The 21092-nt window shown below is 43.2% G+C and overlaps 1 protein-coding gene and 1 pseudogene across 13 annotated transcripts in view; both read left to right on the top strand.

Annotated features, from left to right (window-relative positions):
- SASH1 (SAM and SH3 domain containing 1) overlaps positions 1-21092 on the top strand; it is a 335608-nt gene that overhangs the window by 252528 nt on the left and 61988 nt on the right. For all 13 annotated transcript variants that reach the window (XM_045499954.1, XM_045499960.1, XM_045499956.1 and 10 more), the window contains 3 exons: positions 230-316; positions 2661-2773; positions 10120-10221. In XM_045499954.1, coding sequence (XP_045355910.1) covers positions 230-316; positions 2661-2773; positions 10120-10221 — 302 coding nt within the window. The remainder of the gene's footprint in view (positions 1-229; positions 317-2660; positions 2774-10119; positions 10222-21092) is intronic.
- LOC123609140 lies at positions 3201-6612 on the top strand (annotated as a pseudogene).

A 21092-nucleotide genomic window follows, 5' to 3' on the forward strand; every position in this document is an offset into this window, starting at 1 on the left:
TATTTCTCATCTTAGCCCCACTGCACCATTGCTCGCTGCTAGGAAATTTGCATTTCTTTTAAACAACTTTTTAGGCATTTCCAAGTCTTTCACAAACTAAAAGAGAAAAACTGTCTTTTTGTGAAATCAAAGTATTCTTATAAGCTTTGAATTCTAAAGAAGAGGCTACTTTTGTTATTAATGAATTTATTGCTTGTGCCTCCCTACCCCCCCACTTTTGTTTTTAAAGGAAAAGGAGATTGGAAGAAGAAAAATAAGTATTTCTGGCAGAACTTCCGAAAGAACCAGAAAGGAATAATGAGACAGACTTCAAAAGGTACTGTTACAGCTGACGGACAGTAGGTCCCTTTAGCTCTCAAATGCAGGGAAGCCCTTTGCCACTGGTCTAACTGCACGCTAGAGTGTCAGTGACTCTTTGCCTGGGCTCATAAAGTCTTCAACTTCTCTGACATTACCTTCATTACTTTAAGACTTCACCCCAGTGGTGTTTTTTTGTTTTGTTTGTTTTTTAAATCAAAGAAGATAAGATGAGAAGAGTCTGGCCAATCTTCCTTTTCATAGGTCTGACGGCAAAGACCAAATCTTTTGTTTTCTCGGTCGCGCCAACCTCAAGAAGATCTTGACCTACCAAGATCTATCCTAAAAGGGTCTAGAAAGCCATAGCATTTGTTAGGGTTGGACCCACCCCCCCACCCAGTCCTGCCACTTGGGGCCTTTGCAGTCTTCTGAACTTGCGACGCTTCTCTGTGGCAGGGACAGTTACGGGGTTGGGAAACTCTAACGGTCTGACATCATGGGAATTTGCCTGGGCGGCTTTGTGAAGGGAGTCCTGCCCTCCTCTTGGCCGTGTCTTTGTTGTTGTTCATATAGTAAGTAAATATGTCGTCCCCTTGCGGCCCCGTTATGTGATTTATGTTTCCCCAGTATTCAGAGAGGGAACAGAAACCGAAAACAAAGCCACTTCTGAATTCCAGTCCAGCCGAATGAGGTTATCATGAGATGAAAACTTTCAGTTGCTCACCAGTGACACTGTTTGTTTTCTTTTACAAAGTCGTAGCGTCCTACTCTGTTCAGAATGCTTCCCCGGTCATTGGGACACACGGAAATGAGAAAAGCGGACAGGGACAGCACGTACACCGGTTAGCGCACCTGGGTCCTCGGCAACATTCGGTGGGGCCATTTCAGTTGTCCTGCCATAAAGCTAGGACGCTTCGACATTGCCAGTGTTTCCTTTTGGTACGCACCCAGGATCACTTGGGATGCAGAGTAAGCCTTGGATCCCAACAAAGTCTTATTTAGAAAGAAAGGAAAGGAAAAAGAGAGCGAGAAAGGGATGGGGGGAGGGAGGAAGCCAATAGTTTGCTGGCGCGTGTGGATTTAAAAAAACACACACACACAAAAACAAAAACAAATCCAGCCAGCTCCCCATCGCCCCCTCCACCATCGGAGGCGACGCAGATAGTAAAATGAATCAAACCAGCAGGCTTGTCTCCTCACCCAGCACACGCTATTATTCTTCCGGACAAGTAGATGAGTGGCGAAGGGAGCGTGAGTGGTATTTCTGGACTGATTGATTACAAAATGGAAATGAGATAGGGAAACCCGGGGGAACGTGAATTCCAGGGTTGCCCCGACTGCAGCGGGTTCCTGCCGATCTGCGGCCGGACTCTTGTACTGTCCCTCTAGACCAAGGGCAAATTTAGCCATAGCCCAGCATCCTAGTGACACCGAAGCTGGCGAAGTATGCGTAAGAAAGACCGGGCAGGAGAAAGATGAGCGACCAGACTGTGGGCTTGTTCCCAGTCTGTGCATTACAGCCTCACACGCTGACCAAAAGCACACAAGCCAGCGTGGCTCACGTCTATTACAGGCAGCGGCCATCCATTGGCTTTGCGGAAAAGCACTTTGGAAGGATCCTAGCGAGGATGGCCCCGAGCAGTTCTGGCTGCCTTCAGTTTTGAGTGGCAAGCTGAGTTCCCTCCCAGTTTGGATGCGTATTTATGACGAGGCTTTCAGATGTATACATATATGATAACCTTCCCTCCAGTGAACCAAAATGCCGCATCCCTGCAATTGTATTTATTTGTGCTTCTCCTGTGAGGAACGACAGTCACACAGTTTAGGAAGAATCTAGGGTCTCACCGGGCTGTAGGTCTTGTTCTGCCGCTGACTCTGTGACCTTCAAGTTCTGTGTTGTGAAAGAGGGGTCCCTCCGTCCCCTCCCAAAAAAACTTTCCTCTTGTTCATATTTGAAATGGAAGGTCACAGAGGACCATAGCCAAAGGAGCTTTGGAATGCTTATCGGCTCTAAGCATGTCTTTAAATTAGGTCTCCATCCCCCGCTGCTATTCCAGACTTCCTGTCAGCTTTCTTCCAAAACTCCTCTGCTAGACCCTCCATCACAAAGTCTCTGATCATTTTGAAGGGTCTGTGTCTATGGTAACGTCCATAGGCTCTCAGAGCCTGTTTCTCGATAAGACGGACTCGTTGGCTTCCTCAAAAGTAGCCCGTTACTGCTTCTCTTGCTCCAGTAACGTACCGTGCTACACAGTGCCCTTGAATTACCTCCTTCTCTAGCCCGGAACGAACGAGGAGCTTTCAGGATTAGCATTCTGTTTTCTCTTTTTTCTTCATTCCGGTCTTTTGTCTTCAATCTCTAGGAGAAGATGTGGGCTACGTGGCCAGCGAGATAACAATGAGTGATGAGGAACGGATTCAGCTGATGATGATGGTCAAGGAGAAGATGATCACCATTGAGGAAGCACTTGCAAGGGTAAGAGCATAGATGATTTGGTTTACATTTGTGAGTCCTTGGCCCCCCTGACATGGAACAATGTTTGGGGACTGCTGAAGCCTGAATGTTTACGTCCGCCCTCCCCACCGCAACCCCCGGATCCATATATTAAATTCCCATGCCCGATGCCGTGTTATTTGGAGGTAAAGCCTTTGGGGGTACTTAGGTTCTAAGGGTGGAGTCCTCATGAATAGACTGAGTGAGCTTATAAAAGAGGCCCCAGAGGGGCGCCTGGGTGGCGCAGTCGGTTAAGCGTCCGACTTCAGCCAGGTCACGATCTCGCGGTCCGGGAGTTCGAGCCCCGCGTCGGGCTCTGGGCTGATGGCTCAGAGCCTGGAGCCTGTTTCCGATTCTGTGTCTCCCTCTCTCTCTGCCCCTCCCCCGTTCATGCTCTGTCTCTCTCTGTCCCAAAAATAATAAATAAAAAAACGTTGAAAAAAAAATTAAAAAAAAAAAAAAATAAATAAATAAAAGAGGCCCCAGAGAGTTCCCACACCCCTTCCCCCATGTGAAGACCCATGGTGAGAACATTGCTATCTGTGAACCAGGAAGCAGGTCCTTACCACAAATTAAATCTGCCATCCCCTTGATCTAGGACTTTCTAGCCTCCAGAATGATGAGGAATTTCTGTTGTTTTTAAGCCACCTGCTCTATGGCCGTTTGTTATCGCAGCTGTAGGGGACTAAAACCGGTGCCTCAGAGGGTACAGGAATAGATGAAAATAGCGTTTTGATGATACTTTGGTGGCGGTCATCAGGTACCTATGTTGTCGGATAAAATTCTGATTCCACTCTCTTTACTTAATACAAGCATTCCATGCTGTAAGTTTTGATTTCCATCTTCAGCGACTACATGAATAAGTGAATGGCAAATAGTTTTGAGCTGTGGACCACTTTAACGAGGAAAATGACTCTCTGAATGCCATGGCAACATTCACAAGCCTCATCAAAAGATTGATAAGAACGTAATAAGGACCAAAAATTAGTAAATAAAAAGCCGAGTACAATTTAATATAGGACAACCATTGCAAACATCGGTTCCGTAAGAGACTATCACAAATGAAACTTTGAATAACCTAAAAGTTAAGCTTTAGGTCTACTTAAAACTTTTGCTTCCTTTTATTTCTAAGTAGATATTAATTACAGTTTAGTGTGGCACACACTTTTTGCTCAGAGTTAAATAGAGCACTAAAAGAACCTAATTAACCCTTAGGGGACAGGGGTAGCATTTGTTACTGAGGTCACAGTTATTAAGAGATTTCCTACTTGGTTGTTGCCAAACCAACTGACTGATGGACTCTTGGGTTTCCACTTCGATCAGCTGGTTTGGTGCTGTGTAGACAGTGATAAGTTCGGCAGGTTTAGAAACAAACGAAAACTTTTAAGTCACCAAGGAACCATTTAATGTGTTAAGACTAGACCATGAAGTAGAATCTTACAGACCTGAAACCTTGAAACTGTGACAGGAACCCTCAATTTAGTTTAGTGTACCTGACTCTAAACCTCAACAGTTTAAAAGAAAAAAAAAAGGTTTAATTTATTGCTGAGACAATTATGGGGGGGAAAGAAAGCACTTGAAAGGAATGGGAGGTGGGACTGGGTGTAGCAGGAGGCCTGAAGGCCAAGGCCACCTTCAGACGCCCATCTGCTGACTTCTCCTGCTCCGTCGACTCGAAAAACTGGAGGTGACCTCGGCCTGCAGTGCCCCTGATGGACCAAAGTAGTGCTGGGCCAGCGATGGAACAGATGACAGGTGCCAACCCCTTGTCCTTGCTGCAGACCCCCTTTCACACTCAGCCTGGTCTCCGTCCTCCACCACCCCTCTGGCCACCTGGCCCAGCTGCCAGCGGAGACACGAGTCCTCCGTGTATATTCTTTCCAGTTCCGTTCCTTGAACATGGCATGGCATTTGGGGAAATATCCAACTGGATGCCTAGAGGATACATGTGAGAAACACGAACCTGCATTTAGTTTTACCGCGACAGGCGGGATGTTTACTTCTGGGGAGAAATGCCGCTTGCCTTGCCCTTTTAATCATAAAAATGAAGATCAGAATGCAGACGATGTCTACAGTCGTCTGGCCGCACTTATGTTTGGAAAGGGAGTTGCATGGGATGTACCTAATCCAGTTTTCCTGGAGCAGAAGAAAATATTAAAAGTGGCCTTGGGCCGCCTGGGTGGCTCAGTGGGTTGAGGTTCTGATTCTTGATTCCGGCTCAGGTCATGATCTCCGGTTCGGGGGTTCGAGTCCCACGTCAGGTTCCACGTGGACAGTGGAGCCTGCTTGGGATTCTCTCTCTGCTCCTCCCCCGCTCATGTGTGCGCACACGCGTGCTCTCTCTCTCTCTCTCTCTCTCTCAAAATAAATAAAAACTTTCTAAAAAGGGGCCTTAACATGGTCAGTTTTAGGTAGCACATTTCTCCCATGCAAGTAATAATCAGGCCTGACCCTGCTTGGCTTCCGAGATCAGGCGAGATCGGGTGCGTTCAGGGTGGGAGGCCCGTAGACTAGGTGGCACATGTCTCTAGTTTGAAAAGCAGCAAAGGAATATTTTCAAAGTTGGAGAGAAAAGTTAATTCGAAGCTCTGTCCGAGCCGATCATTTTACCAGCTAGCCACTGTTTATGGGAAAGGAAATCAGAAGTTAACGCCACACGAAGGTGACACGGCGGTGTGTGGATTCGGGTAGAGGATTTAGCCGTGCCGTCCGTCTGTTCCCAGGTGGGCAGCCTTGCCGAATCTCGGGGCAGAGCTCCGTCAAGAGGTCAAAAATATTTTCTGTAAGGCGATCCAGAAGCACAGGTTTTGGTGAAGAACAAAACCGATGACATTCTCCAAACTTTACGAGATTCTGCACACTAAGATGGGTGTCCTTTGCCAGACGATGAAGTAGCAGGGAAGCCCTTTGGCCTGCCCTCGATAGGGCAGCATATGTCTTCAGCTACTAGCGCCTGGATGGGCTGCTGCATTGGCCAGAGACAGCACACTTGAAGCAACACGTTATTTAGAGCAGATAATAGTCTGTGGAAAGGATCTGCCTCTTTAATGACCAGGTCAAGGAGCTAAATTTACTTGGTCGTGGTATTAAAAGAAAACCCTTTGACTTGAACCTCTCGATGAGAATGGTCCTTCAGGACATCGGGTGTAGGTTTCTCTCACTGTCAATCAGACGCCTTAAGACCCGTGGGTAGAACGTCTAAATGTTACCCCTGAGGGGACAACCCAGGATCAGGAGAGAAATTTGCCTGTGAGCTGTTTGGAGCTGGGAGTATCCCCTGGTACATCCTTGTACTGGGAGCATTTTGTGTAATGTCAAAGACAGGTTGGTCTGTTATGCTTTGTTTATATGAATTTGATCTCATTGATAGATGTTTTATACACAGCCATGATTCACACACCTGAAAATCCCAGTTGTCGATACCAACTGAGATAAAACGAAAAAGGCTACAAGGAATTAATATGTGAAACACCACTGTAAGCCACAAAGCAGCATTTGAAGAGAATGACCTTTATGAAACAACTCTGTATTTTTTTGAATGTGTAATTTAAACAGACAGTGGCTTAACTTAGGGTTTTTATATTTTGTTAACTGAATAGTTCCATCAAATCTAATGGCACTTCAAACATTTTCTAATAGTTTTGTGGTGGATATTTACTACATATGCTTTAGAGAAGTCAAGCTTATTAGTAAAAAAAAAAAAAATTGGGAGGGGTCTAGGTAATTAGCATATTCTATATAGTACAACTTCCAGGTGCTAATTTTTTTAAAAAAAAATATTTTTTTGAAGGGGAGAGAGACAGAGTGTGAGCGGGGGAGGGACAGAGAGAGAGGGAGACACAGAATCGGAAGCAGGCTCCAGGCTCTGAGCCGTCAGCACAGAGCCCAATGCAGGGCTCAAACCCGTAAACTGTGAGATCATGACCTGGGCCGAAGTTGGACACTTAACCAACTGAGCCACCCAGGTGCCCCCCAGGTGCTAATTTTAAAAGCATACGTAACTCTTGGTAAGTAAGTTCAGAGTGTTCACATCTTGGGATAGTTCTGAGATACTTGGAATCCACAGGCTATTCATTTATCGGGTACTTTTTGTGGTGTGTGAGGATGGGTGGGTAGGGAATAAACTCAGTTCTAAAGTTTTGGCTAGAAGAGAACTCTCTTGCTTTGGAACAATAATGTTTAGCATGGTGGAGCTATGTCATAGAAAAATACGTCCTTTGACATTTTACCTGGAAGCACTATCTATAGGAAATTGAGGGAGACCTGTAACCATGATTTAATAATCATATTTCCTAAAATATAATTATCAATACAAAAGACTACTCATGTAACTTGATCCAATTACTAAATATTACATATTTATCCATCTGGAAAACATGTGGCTGGTTCCATAAGGTCATATCTGTGTGAAAGTCCTAAATAAAGTCTTTGGGGTTTATTTAAAAAAAAAAAAAGTTGGGGGGGGGGGCTCAATGTTTGTTGCTGACTTGACTGCCGCTAAGTGAGGGAAGGTAGCAGAAGAGCCAGAGGAAAAATCTGGACAGAGATGCGATTTTAGGAGAAATCTAGCTTCAGAACCATCCCCTAGGGAGTAGGGAGCCCTGGAAGGTGAATTGCCTTGTAAAGTTGTCCTGCCAGAGAAAGAGAGGCTTAAAGCTGATTGGGAAGGAGGAGGCAGCCTTCTAGATACCTCTGGGAAATGAATCCTGTCGACCACGGAGAGTTCTCCAGAGAGAATTATAGGGTGTAGATGTGAGCCCAAATCCACAGTAACTGGGGAAGTGATGAACAGTTTTGTCAACAGAGACTGGGCATCTGGTATACCAGAGCTCACACTTATAAACTGGGAACCTATATATATTATTAAATTATTTCCTTGCAGCAGCAACTGTGATCAGTCACAGAGATTTGGACAACTACAGAGGCTTATGGAGAGAATCCATAGGAAAACAACAAAATGATTATGGGGTTTTTAAAATAGATCCCATGGGTGAAAAATGGTAAAGATTTATCTCCGAGAAGAAGCAGAAAAGAACTTAATCACTGTCTCCAAGTATATGAAGGATGATTAAACAACATCTCTTCAGGATGTACTGAAGAGTGTTTTGTTTTATTTTGTTTTAATCTCTACTGAGGACAGAATAAAAGGAAATGAAGTTAAATTGCAGCTGGAGGGGATTTAGATTAGATATAATATAAATGTTCTTTTGTAGAAATGGGACATTTTGGTATCTCCTCAAAGGTTTTAAAAATAGAGTAAGCATTAACCTACTAAAGATGGCCATCCCTCTAGGAATCATGTCCTAGACTTCAAGTATGAGCAAACTATGGGACTAAAGAAAATAGGATGTGAAAGGAGTATTTCCTCCTGAGACAGACACACACGCACGTGCACACACACACACACATACACGTGCACACACACACACATACACGTGCACACACATACTTCTGTCATTGTTTTAAAACTATACATTTGCTTTAAAAGATCTAAGTTCTCAAATGAAATCAATTGTCTTTCTTCCATGAAGTTCTATTTAAGTCAGAGCTTCTTTGGGAGCAAAGTGGAATATACAAGAGTAGTTATATATATATTTATATATATATATATATATATATATATATATATATATATATGTATATAAAATCAGGTTAGGTTTTCCCCTTGTAAAATGCACTTAAAATTCTTTTTAGAGATCCTGTTTTATAACTCTAAAACATAGAATTTTATTTTTTAATTTTTTGTAATGTGGGGGAGGGGCAGAGAGAGAGGGAGACACAGCATCCGAAGCAGGCTCCAGGCTCTGAGCTGTTAACACAGAGCCCGATGTGGGGCTTGAACCACAAACGGTGAGATCATGACCTCAGCCGAAGTTGGACACTTAACCGACTCAGCCACCCAGGAGCCCCAGGAAAGAGCATTCTCCTACATAAATGTACTATAAAGATTAGAGTAAAAATAATGCCCCTAATGTACTAAAATGATATTAAATGTACTAAAATGTATTAAATTGATATTAGCAAAGAGCAAAAGCTCCAACTCTTGGAGTTGATGTGAACTTTGAGTTCTCTTTGGTCTGAAACCACAAGGGTGGTGATAATACTATGCTCATACTGAGTCTTTTGCATGCTTTCGGTGTGCTAAGAGTTTTGTTGTATTAAGTGATTGTGGTAGTTGTTTCGTGAGATAGTTTTCTGTCATCCTCAATTTCAAACTGAGGCACGGAGGAGTTGCGTAATTGGCCCAGGGGTTCCCGATTGGTTCTGCAGCCAATTAATCACTATGATCTGCCTTCCCCAGTCTGTCTCCCATCACAAGTATGCACAGAAAAGAATTTCCTGGTAGGAGTGATACTTCAGAAAGTTGCTTTTCCCTCGAGGGATATTGTCAACATGATGACTTTGCTACATCTGTGTAGCTCCTGTAGGTTGAAGACAGTCATGTTACCATCTCCTGGGCTATTAGGTCAGATCATTCATTTCTGGTTTTCTGGTGTCTTGATTTATGGAACTGATTTAATCAGTGTCTTAAATTTGTATCTAAAAACTACTTTATAATAGAATTTTAATACAATGGCAACTTCAGTGTATTTTGTTGCAGAGTTAAATTTCTACATGTTTTATGAAAACACACTTGGAACTTCTCACATTTGCCATTCTAAAAGACCTTTCGTCGAATTCTGTTGCCTTAAAATTTGCCAATTTCTTATAATATCTCACTTGTCTTTCTATTTCAGAAAGTAGAAACCTAGTGTCTAAACCCAAACTTTAGATTAGTCTCTGAACATATTCTAGATAGTTGGTTATTTTCCTCTCATCCACAAGGTTCTTCAATAAAGCCCATAATGTTTGTTAGGTGATAACATGTAACTGGTAACTTGAAGCAGTCTAGAACAAGGAAAGCAAGTGATTTTAGAAAGTCCATTTCCGGCTTCCACCTGTGTCTTATCAAAATGTCCATAGTCTACCCCATTGTGTCTTCTACAAAGAGAAGTAATTCAGAGGCCATCCTACAGACAATTTCTGTTTTTGAACTTATGATTGAACTGAGAAAGATCAGTGTTGATGCTGGAGGACCTTGGAGTGAAAATCAAGGTTCTTTTTAGAACACAGGATACAAAGAGTCCGTTGTGCCCGTCAGGTTGGTGTAGATGAAAAATCACAGGGCAGGCCACCCGTTTCCCTCTCAGTTTCGAGAACCTCGTCTTTGGCCGGCACTGAGACCCCAGTAGTGGCGTGAAGAAGGTGCCCAGAACATTCTCTCTGCTGCTTGGTAGACAGTGCTGGCCATTATTTTCATTTCAATCTTTCATTTTCTCTTGTTGTAGCTCAAAGAGTATGAGGCCCAGCACCGGCAGTCAGCGGCCTTGGACCCTGCCGACTGGCCAGACGGTTCCTACCCGACGTTCGATGGCTCGTCAAACTGCAACGTAAGTTTGCTGTCTCTTTGAGCATCTCGACCACTTCTACCAGACAGTAGATCTTAGGCAGTTTCTGCCTTTGGACTTCTTTCTGCATCTACCAGGTCCCACCCAGATCTGAAGATAAGTGTCTCTTCTGACACATTACTCCGTTTTCTTTGCTTGATAGACGTACCTGCAGTCCAAACAGTGCTAGTCATGCTCTGTTTTTTGGTTGTAAATTCTGTGTAACTTAACATTTAATCTTCTAAGCACTTTCAGTTCGATTAATATTCAGTTAAGTGGCATTAAGCACGAATGCTGTGCAATCATCACCAAAATCTACTTCCAGAACTTTTTCATCATCCAAAACAGAAATTCCATAGTCATTAAACAGTAACTCCCTTTCCCTCATTTTGGGAAACCACCACTCTACTTTTTATCCCTATGAAATTTGACTATTCTGGGTCCTTTATGTACATGGGATCGCAGTCTTTGTCCTTCTGTGTCGGGTTTATTGCATGTAGCATAATGTTTTCAAGGTTCATCCACCTTGCGGCCCATGCCAGAAGTTCATTCCTTTTCTGAGGATGAATAATATGCCACCATATAGATAGACCACATTTTGTTTATCCATTTATCTGCTGATTGACACTTGGGTGTTCTGCCTTTTGGCTGTTGTAAAAAATGGTGCTATGAACATTGGTATACAGATATCTGAGTCCTTGCTTTCACTTCTTTTCAGTGTGTCTCTTGGAGTAAAATTTCTAGATCACATGTTAATTATATGTTTACTTTTGTAAGGAACCACTCTACTGTTTTCCACAGTGGTTGAATCATTATATATTTCTGACAGCAGTGTGTGAAAGTTCCAGTTCTGTACTTCTCACCAACACTTATAATTTCCCCCTTTTTTGTTAATAGCTATCCTAAAGGGTATAAAATGGTAATGAGAAGGTATACATATATTCCTGAAAGAAATGTCCATTCAAGTTCTTTGCTCATTCTTGAATTGGGTTGTTTTATTGTTGGCTGTTGAATTACAGGCGTTCTTTGCATATTCTGGCTATTAATCTCTCATCAGAAGCACGATGTGTAAATAGTTTCTTTCATTTTGGGGTTGCCTTTTTCACTGTCTTGACAGTGTCCACACCCAGCATGAAGCCCGATGCGGAGCTCGATCCCACGACCCTGGGATCGTGACTTGAGCTGAAACCAAGAGTAGGATGCTTAATCGAGCGAGCCACCCACACATCCTCTCCCATTTTCTTTTAAGAGTTTTATAGTTTCAGCTCTTAAGTTTAGGTCTTCGGCCCATTTAAAGTTAATGTTTATATATGATGTAACATATGGGTCCAACTTCATTCTTTTGTAAATAGATAACCCAGTTTTCCCAGAACCATTTGTTGAAAAGACTGTTCTTTCCTCATTAAATGGTCTTGGCGTCCTTTTTAAAAATTAATCGACCGTATGCTGGGGTTTATTTCTGGGCTCTCTGATTTTATTCCGTTGGTTTACATGTCTGTCCTTTGTAGGTATCCTACTGTTTTGATTAGTGTCGCTTTGTAGTGAGTTTTGGAATCACGAAGTGCAAGGTCTCCAGCTTGGTTCTTCTTTTTCAGATTGTTTTGGCTGCTCAGCTCCCTTGAGATTTATTGTGAATTTTAGGATGGGTTTTTCTATTTCTGCAACAGATGCTATGAGATTCATTTTTGTTTTATTTATTTATTTATTTATTTATTTATTTATTTATTTATTTATTTTTGATGCCATGAGATTTTGACGGGGATTGCGTTGGGTCTGTAGCTTGATCTGGATGGTATTGTCATCTTAACATGAAGTTTTTCCAACCCATGTACACAGGATATCTTTGCATTTATTTGTCTTCTTTCATTTCTTTCAGCAATGTTTTATAATTTTCAGTGTATTTGTCTTGCCTTCTTAAGTTTATTTTTAAGCATTTTATCTTTTTTGATGCAATCGTAAGTAAAATTGTTTCCTTATTTTCTTTTTCACTTTGTTCATTGCTAGCGTATAAAAACAAAACTGATTTTCACATGTTGATTTTGTGGCCTGCAACTTTGTGGAATTAGTTTGTTTGTTTATTAAAGTTTATTCACCTATTTTTTAGAGAGAGAGAAAGCAAGCAGGGGAGGGACAGAGAGAGAGGGAGATAGAGAATCCCAAGCAGGCTCTGCGCAGTCAGATCTGTGAGATCATGATATGAGCCGAAACCAAGAGTTGGACACTTAACCAACTTAGCCACTCAGGTGCCCCACAGAATTTATTCATTATCTTTAACAGTTTTTGTGTGATGGAATCTTGAGAGTTTCTCCATATGAGATCATGTCATTTGTGAATGGAGACAGTTTTACTTCTTTTATTTGGATGACTTTTATTATTCGTGGTATTTAAAAAAAATTTTTTTTAATGCTTTTTATTTTTGAGAGAGAGAGAGAGAGAGAGCGCACAAGTTGGAGAGGGGCAGAGAGAGAGGGAGACACAGAATCCAAAGCAGGCTCCAGGCTCCGAGCTGTCAGCACAGAGCCTGACGCGGGGCTCGAACTCACCGACTGCGAGATCATGACCTGAGCCGAAGTCAGATGCTCAACCGAGTGAGCCACCCACGCGCCCCTCACACACTCCGCTTTAACTCGTGCAATTGCCTCTATCTAAAATACCTTCCTTGAGATTTTCCCAGGTAAAAATCTGTGCGTCCTTCAAAATAAAGTCCAACTTCAGTGTCTCTGAAACCTCCTTTAGTCTCCTTAAGTATATTTTATTGCTTCCCACTCTGTGCTTTTGTTAAACTAGCTTCGTACCTGAAGCCTGACCATTATTCTGGAGTATCAGAATTCACTGGACACATTCTAACCTCCTTGGGAATCGTGAGCTCCTTGAAAGACACGCTATGTTATCTTTGTGTCTCCAGCGAGTGTCTGACTCAGTGTCCAGTTCATATGGTGTGTTTGTGTTTGAGAAATACTAGTGAACAAAGTTGCATTTAAGCGTTCATCTTTCCTGGCTGCCTTAAGAGCATGTTTCCCGTCCTATAACCACAGACTCCGTCTTTACGGCTTCTTTGCATCTAAGCAGCAAATGATGGCTTATCAGAGGTAAATATAAGCCTCCTGCTACCTTCTTGTCTCCGATTTCCTGAGTCAAGCACCAGATTTCCATTTCAGCTAAAAAAACAAACCAAAAAAAAAAAACAAAACACAAAAAAAGCCCCCAGAGGATTATTAATTTGAAAGTCCTGCTTGGTTTGCTTTTGTGTGAAAGAGACTGAGAAGTTACCGTTTGTAGTAATAAACGTATCGTATGCTGGCCAGCATTGTGTCCTGGGACTTTGAAGTGATCAAAAGAACTGTGTTTGTGGATTTCAGGGTGCCTTTTTGGGTCTCCGATCCCCTAGTCCTAAAGACTAGCATGATACAAATGTAAATCATGAACCCAAAGAATCATGAAGAATAAATACAGTAACTCAGGACTGATGTGATTCAAACCCAATTTGGGGAGAACACAAAGACCCAGTTGTCCATAGTGGGTCCTTTAGTATCAGGCTCCCTGCGTACTGCCCTGATTAACAGCATCTGAGTCAAGGGGGGAAGGTTATAAGATGATCCAGTCGGAAAAGCAGGACTATAGAAAACCTCCCACACTTGGACCGCAAGGAGGGAGGCTCGTCTGGTTTAGGAAAAAGTTAATATAAACCAAGTACTATAGTGGTCCTGAACGAGCGGCTAGGAAAGCATTATTAGGCATTGTTTTGTTTGGATCCCCTTCAGCGGGTACATCAGAACCAACATCTTAGTATAAATTGTCGGAATAAAATGGGTTCGTCTTACAAGATGGACATTCGTTGTCTTGAGCGTTTCTTTGTTCGTTTAGGAGACATCTTGCCAAGCGCTTGCTGTATACCAGGCTTAGGGTTAGATATTCAGGTTACAAAGGTAGAGAAGCGGGAGAGACGGGGCCCTGCCCTAACGGAGTCTACCCCGCGGCGTAGAGGTAAAAATCACCCCCCGCATGTGCTCACACAGACCTGAGACGTCATGTACGCACTCACATTATTCGCATCTTAGCAAACTGCTTCTTCGTAGATGACTCAAAAAATAAATCCAGCCTGTTCTGTTTAGATGGAGGGCCAGAAATACCATGTGTACCCTCCGTTTCTAGTACGGTCTTCCGGAAGCTCTAGAGTGACTTTTTGCTCAGAGGTAGGTGGAGACAGGCCATTCAGCCATGGAGTTTTCTGAAGTGCTGTTATTTACCCCGTATATTTTGCTAGCTAGCTTTGTGCAAACAACCCACACCCATTTTCAGTCCCCCTGTTCGTTCCTACCGCTGACCACCACTTGTTTAAAGTTTGCTTGAACTTGATTGCAATCTTAATGTAGGTGACGCTCACCCCTCTTACCCCACGTCCTGTGTTTTTATGGAGACTCAGCAAGAAACCCCTTCCAAAATAGTCCTTCTCAATTATGCTACGTTCGCCTGATAGCAGAATAATTAATTTCAGATAATCCCCACTGTGTCCTACTCGAGCCGCGGTGGTTTAGGCGCTTTGATTATCTTTTGTGCAAGGGCGAAGGCTTTTCAGTTTTCCATTGATTCTTTTCCATACTGAGATGTAAATAGCCCACTGGCCATAGTCGGGAATGTCCAGGCCATGAAAGTTTCAGGGATCATAAGCCCTTTGTCACCAGACCTCAATGCCTATATTGATGCCTGCCGTGCTTTAGGATTTCATTTGCATTGATTTCATAGGCTTCCCCACCCCCGTAACTGACATGAGATAATTGAGTGTTGCTCCACAATAAATCCATATTCACATTCCTGGTTTCCAAGAATGTAAAGTACTAAAGATAGTTACCAGGGGAAGTGAAAAATAGCTTTCTCTTTGCCAGAGGAGAATGCGTTCTCTGCTGTTTTTCATTAATAACAAACTTCTGTTGTGAGTGTTAGAGTTTAAAAAAAAAAAAAAAAAGTTGCTGGTTGAGTACTTCACTTGACTCCCTGTTACATATCTGGACATTTATTTTAATTTATTTTATTTTGACAAATTTTATTTTCTTTTGCGAGGGGAAGGTTGTTAAGAGTTCTCATTTTAAGCCTTCAGCCTTATGCCTTGAGGTTCAATTTACCTTCCGGTTAAGACGACGTTCAAGGAAATCATGCTCTTCATCCTCCTGGGGTTTATAGCTTTTTACTCAAGGCCCAAGTTTTAGTAAATCACAATTTTTGTGTTTCTACAAATCGGTAGGTAAGCGTTGGTGATCTCTATTTGGTTCTTACATATTGACGAAAACATTTGCGGTAAAACGTCTTTCCAAGAAACGTCAGATTGTAAATTGTTTAATTATGATGCTATTGAAGTTATTTTAAAAAATACATGATGTTGAGGAAAAACTAAAGCAGCAACGGGGACAGTGAGGCACGAGAGCTCCTAGAGTCCATTGCAGACATTTATTTTCGTCCCTTTTGTTGGTTTCTCTTGATACAACATGTGTTCCAGAAAAAGCCTGGAATTATCTTTCTGTATCTGGAGCTTCTTGACTAGGGTGAAGCAAGTGTAGTGAAACGTTGGGTGAAGTGAGTTATTTGGTAAAGCAAGCCATCGGTTTAGAATTGATCTACACTGGGGGAAATTGAGTTGGGTAGTATTTGTGCAAAGAGTGGTGTAATGTTACAGCTGAGGTATAATAACACCTTCCATCCATGTGTGCGTCTCTTTATAGCCTTTCATTCTGGCTTTGGATAGATTTTGTGGCTCACCTGGCTTGAGGCACGGGAGAGCCGTGTGGTTGAACCGAGCTCCAGAGTTTGGGCAGCGGAGACAATGTCAGGCGGTTACTTCTTCCACATTTTACCAAATACTATTTTAAGTGATTGAGGCCTTTTAAGGTCGCAACTAAAATATCCCCATAGTATGAGATGTTTCGGTTCACATATAATGCAAGACCATTAAATCTTTTGGGGGCTTCCTAAAAATTACAAACTAAACTTGTCCCTCACTGCCAGACAGGCTTTACTTAGGTTTTTCAGAGTCATTTCACCTGCCTAACATCAAGCCAGAGGATTTGGGTCTGATATTTTGAAAGGAGGCATGGCCACAGCCTTAGTCTAAACTGGAGCTTTCTAAAAGATAATGTGCCGAAAGCCAGGAGACAGCATTCTACAAAGTGACTTGTTTAATGGTTCCTGTGCTGAATGGCTTGATTTACATTAGGGCCGAAGAAAAGGTTAACAATTCAATCACTTAACACAGAATGTGGTGGGAAAACAGAGCCCATGCACATGTCCCCTTCAGGAACAGACTGACCTGTCCTCCTCGTTCAGGGGACGTCCCATATCGATGCTCCTTTTTAGAGTCTGATAGTATGGGTTGAACCAGATTTTTTTTTTTAATTGTTTTTTTTTTTTTTTTTTTTTTAACCTGGATGTCTTTTTTTTTTTTTTTTTAAGTGTATTTATTTGTTTTGAGAGACAGAGAAAGAGAGAGAGGGTGGAGAAGGGGCAGGGAGAGAGAGAAAGAACCTCAAGCAGGCTCCATGCTGTCAGCACAGAGCCCTGCAAAGGGGCTCAAACCCACGAACCGTGAGATGACCTGAGCCAAAACCAAGAGGCAGATGCTTTAACCAGCGGAGCCACCCAGTTGACTATCTTAATCTGTTTATTTTGAATATGTTTCTCTTACTAGGGTGAACTTCTAGGCAATGTGTAGAAGTTAAAATGTATCAGAAGTTTTATTTTTATATTTCAAAGGTATTAGAAGAAAATATAAATCAATATCATTAGCTTCCTCACTTGGGGAAATCTGAACCCTAAGGAAGACTTTCTTTTCTATGACAACACATGTCGAATTTACAAAATTTTCTCCCACCTTTAAATACTCCTAGCAATTATAAGAACATATGATTTTCATATTTTGCTGACTCTGAGTGAATATTTATTGGATGAATAGACTAACGTGAAGATTCACATATACCACAGAATTAGAGTTGACATTATAGGTAAGGTAAAGGTTTTTCCATGAAAATGGTTGACTTCCTTATACTATCTTTTCCCTCCTATCTTGTGTTTTACAAGGAAATTTAAGAAAGGGAAGATTCCAAGCATAAACATAGCTTACATTTCTGAACAAACTGGCTGCTGTTAGTGGTGTTCCTATTTTTTTTCTTTGTATCTCTTTTCCTAGAGACATTTTTTCCCCCTAACTCTTCATATATGGGTTTCAGCTTAACAGAATGCTAATTGGCAACATAAGTTTGGATTTGGGGCTAGAAAATGGTTCTGCGTGTTGCTATTAGCTGGGCTTGAACACGGGTTGGTTGGATGTGTGCTTCAGCTCTTTATTTCTTCCACAGAAGAGTTTTACTCACTTGACTTGTAATATGATCAGGAAAAAGAGCAACATTGCCCACCAATAATGGGCCAGAGGGCATTTATAGGGTGCATCCCTGGGACAGATACCCACAATTCTTTATACCGTGCTGTGTTCCATTGTGCCAGAATAATGGCCACTTTTCTAAATCTTTCTAAATGGAACCGTGTTAAAAATAACTTATTGATTCTGGTCTTTTAATGCATACTTAAAGCCTCCAGATGATTATTCAGACCTTTATGGATACTTTCTATAAATTTCTTTTTTACTTGGCTGGGTGGGAATGCACAGGAAGAAATACTACTCTTAATTTCACTAAAAGTGAGTTTGAAACTGAAATGATGGTAAAATAGGGACATATTAAAATTCTCTTTAGAAGGGTAAAAGTAATGATTCTTTAGACCTGCAGCTTGGGTCCAGGAGATAAAACTCAGCCCATTGGAGCAGCACGCCTAGTGAAGTCTCTCAAGAAAGAGAAGTTGTGGTTTGTGTTTGTTTGTTTGTTGTTTTGTTTTTTAATGTTTATTTTTGGGGGAGAGAGAGAGTGTGAATGGGGAGGGGAGAGAGGGGGAGATACAGGATCTGAAGCAGGCTCCAGGCTCCGAGTTGTCAGCACAGAGCCCGATGCAGGGTTTGAACCCATGCACCTCGAGATCACGGCCTGAGCCGAAGTCAGACGCTTAACCCACTGAGCCACCCAGGCGCCTCAAGAGGAATTTTGTTCTAACTGCATATAAGCTTGACCAAGAACCACTGCTTAGGTGATTCCTTGTCATTTGTTCCGCACCGCCCTCCCATCCCCAGCCTTCTCCCTGGGAAAGGGGCCAAGGTTTGAGGCGTGTATTTGCTAGGAGTCCCTGAAGATCATCCTCTTTGAACAAAGCCAGAGAGGAGGCTCCCCCTGCCAGGAAAGCCAGGCGCTGGCCCAGCGTGCTTAGGGGCGGGACCCCGTTAAGCTGGACGCGGGCGTTGGGTTCAGATCCAGCTCCACCACCTGTTAGCTCCGCATCGGCGGGGAAGTTGATTCACCGATCTGTGCCCTGGTTTCTCGTTTGGAAACCTGGACGAGTGCATCTATGCCCTACAGGCGTTGCAAGAATTTCACGGCCCAAAGTAAACACCCAGTGAATGCCAGCTTCTGTTTATGCTGAGATCTTCTACCTTTCGGTTCCCTGTTCCTCTTGAAATACTTTGAGTTCCCCTGAAAGTACTCTTTGAACGTGTCATTCTCAGGCTAGCCGAGGGGCTGGCGTTGTCAGAACAAACGCCAGGCAGCTAAGGCGCGTTCACTTAGTTACGCTTTCACCAAACACAGAACCAGGTTTACTTTCTGCTTCAGAAGGTGGTATCGCCGTAAGCGGGTTTAGGGGTGGGTCCGGTAGGATTTCAGGGTTCGTGTGCTGTAGGGTCGCTGTTTGGGAAGAATAAGCGGTGAATCGTCCTGCAGTTACCTAGGGCCACGCCATGCCGTGAGTCCCTGAAGATCATCCTCTGAACAAAGCCGGGAAGGAGGCCTCAGCGAGCGTGTGGGCGTGGGCTTCCGCGCCTGTGTCACGCCTGTGTCATGCCTGTGTCGCAGTGGAAACGCTCTCGTGGCGGGCCCAGAAGTAACTGGGGACTCGGCTCTCTGCACCTGGCAGACTAACCAGGCACAGCGCATTCCTCACCGGTCTGTCCAGTTACGGAGAGTTGAGGTCGCTACCTGCGCAGCCTCCTTGGCATATCAAGGGCTACGCGGGCAAAAAGAAACAACGGCAAAATACCCGGGTTCTACGTGGTCCGAGGGTCGCTGTTTTTAACACTGAGGGCGGCTTTGGGATACATCCTGGTCTGTCGTTTCTTTTGGAAGGGTGAGCCAGATGAAACTGGAGTGTCTAGCTTTTGACCTATAAAATGGCATTTTATTTGTCCAACCCAGTACAGGAATACCAAAGAGGACATACCCCGTTTCCCCGGCTAGCTGATTGTATCTAAGTAAAGATATTTGTAACGCCGTCTGGGTTCAGGATTGGCGTATTAGATTGGGAATGCTAGTTTTTAGTTTGCTTTTGGAAGCAACCTCAGGGAGGTTGGGGTAAGAGAGGATTTCCATCACTTGTTTAATGAGATTTACTGCGTGTTAATCCCTCCTTGAATCATTTGCCCTAGTGTCCGATCTTCTACAATGGATGGGCTGGAGAGATACAGGCCCGTGCTGTGGTTCAAGAGTCGGATCTGGCCCGAGGGCCACCTCTAGCCTAAGCTAATTCATTCAAGTCACAGGCTGCTCATCACTTTGTTTCAAGTCCATTTGAATGTGAAGTTGCCAGTTACCCATTTTATCAAAACTCAGCATCTGATAATGAGACAATTTTTGAGAGAGAGACAGAGCTCAAGTGGGGAGGGGCAGAGAGAGAGAGGAAGACGCAGAATCCGAAGCAGGCTCCAGGCTCCGAGCTGTCAGCACAGAGCCCGATGCCGGGCTTGAGCCCACGAACCACGAGATCATGACCTGAGCCGAAGTCCGACACTTAAGCCACTGAGCCACCCAGGTGCCCCGGAAAACGATATTTTAATACAACCAAATTCTAATTATTTACAGAATAATGTCTGTAGGAATATCCCTTTATTCTCTTTTCCTTGTCTCTTGTTCCTCTCCCTCTTTGTACCTTACCACACCCTCTGTCGTCCCTTATTTTTTTTTTAATTTTTTTTTTAACGTTTATTTATTTTTGAGACAGGGAGAGACAGAGCATGAACGGGGGAGGGTCAGAGAGAGAGGGAGACACAGAATCTGAAACAGGCTCCAGGCTCTGAGCTGTCAGCACAGAGCCCCATGTGGGGCTCAAACTCACGTCCACGAGATCATGACCTGAGCCGGAGTCGGACGCTTAACCGACTGAGCCACCCAGGCGCCCCTCTGTCGTCCCTTATTGATTGTTCTACTCTTGGTATGATGCTAATATACACTGCATAATTAGTTCCTAAAAGGTTTATTCCCTGCCCTTTTGACCCAGAACGCAGGTGAAAGAATGCTGTTTTGAGCATCATTTGACTCCTTTGTTGTGCAAACACTATTGAGTACCTACTACATACTAGTCCCTATACATAGATGTTTGTATATGAGAGGGAGAGAGAGACCAGTGGATAGCATGGCTGGGGGCTTATTTGGCATATTCCCACCTCGTGTGTTAAATATACACACAAAATCCATTCAGCGCCAGTGAGGAGAGTTTGGGAAGCCTTCCCAGAGAAGGTGTTTGAAACTGAGTGAGAGTGGGGCGCCTGGGTGGCTCAGTCGGTTAAGTGTCTGACTTCGGCTCAGGTCATGATCTCACGGTTTGTGAGTTCGAGCCCCGTATCGGTCTCTGTGCTGACAGCTCAGAGCCAGAAGCCTGCTTCGGATTCTGTGTCTCCCTCTCTCTCTCTCTGCCCCTCGCCAACTCGTGCTCTGTCTCTCAAAAAAATGAATAGACGTGAAAAAATTTTTTTAAAAAATGATAAGAATTCACCAGGAGAAGAAAGAGAAACATGT

The sequence above is a fragment of the Leopardus geoffroyi genome, chromosome B2 (genome assembly GCF_018350155.1).
Source record: "Leopardus geoffroyi isolate Oge1 chromosome B2, O.geoffroyi_Oge1_pat1.0, whole genome shotgun sequence".
In the NCBI taxonomy this organism is placed as follows: domain Eukaryota; kingdom Metazoa; phylum Chordata; class Mammalia; order Carnivora; family Felidae; genus Leopardus; species Leopardus geoffroyi.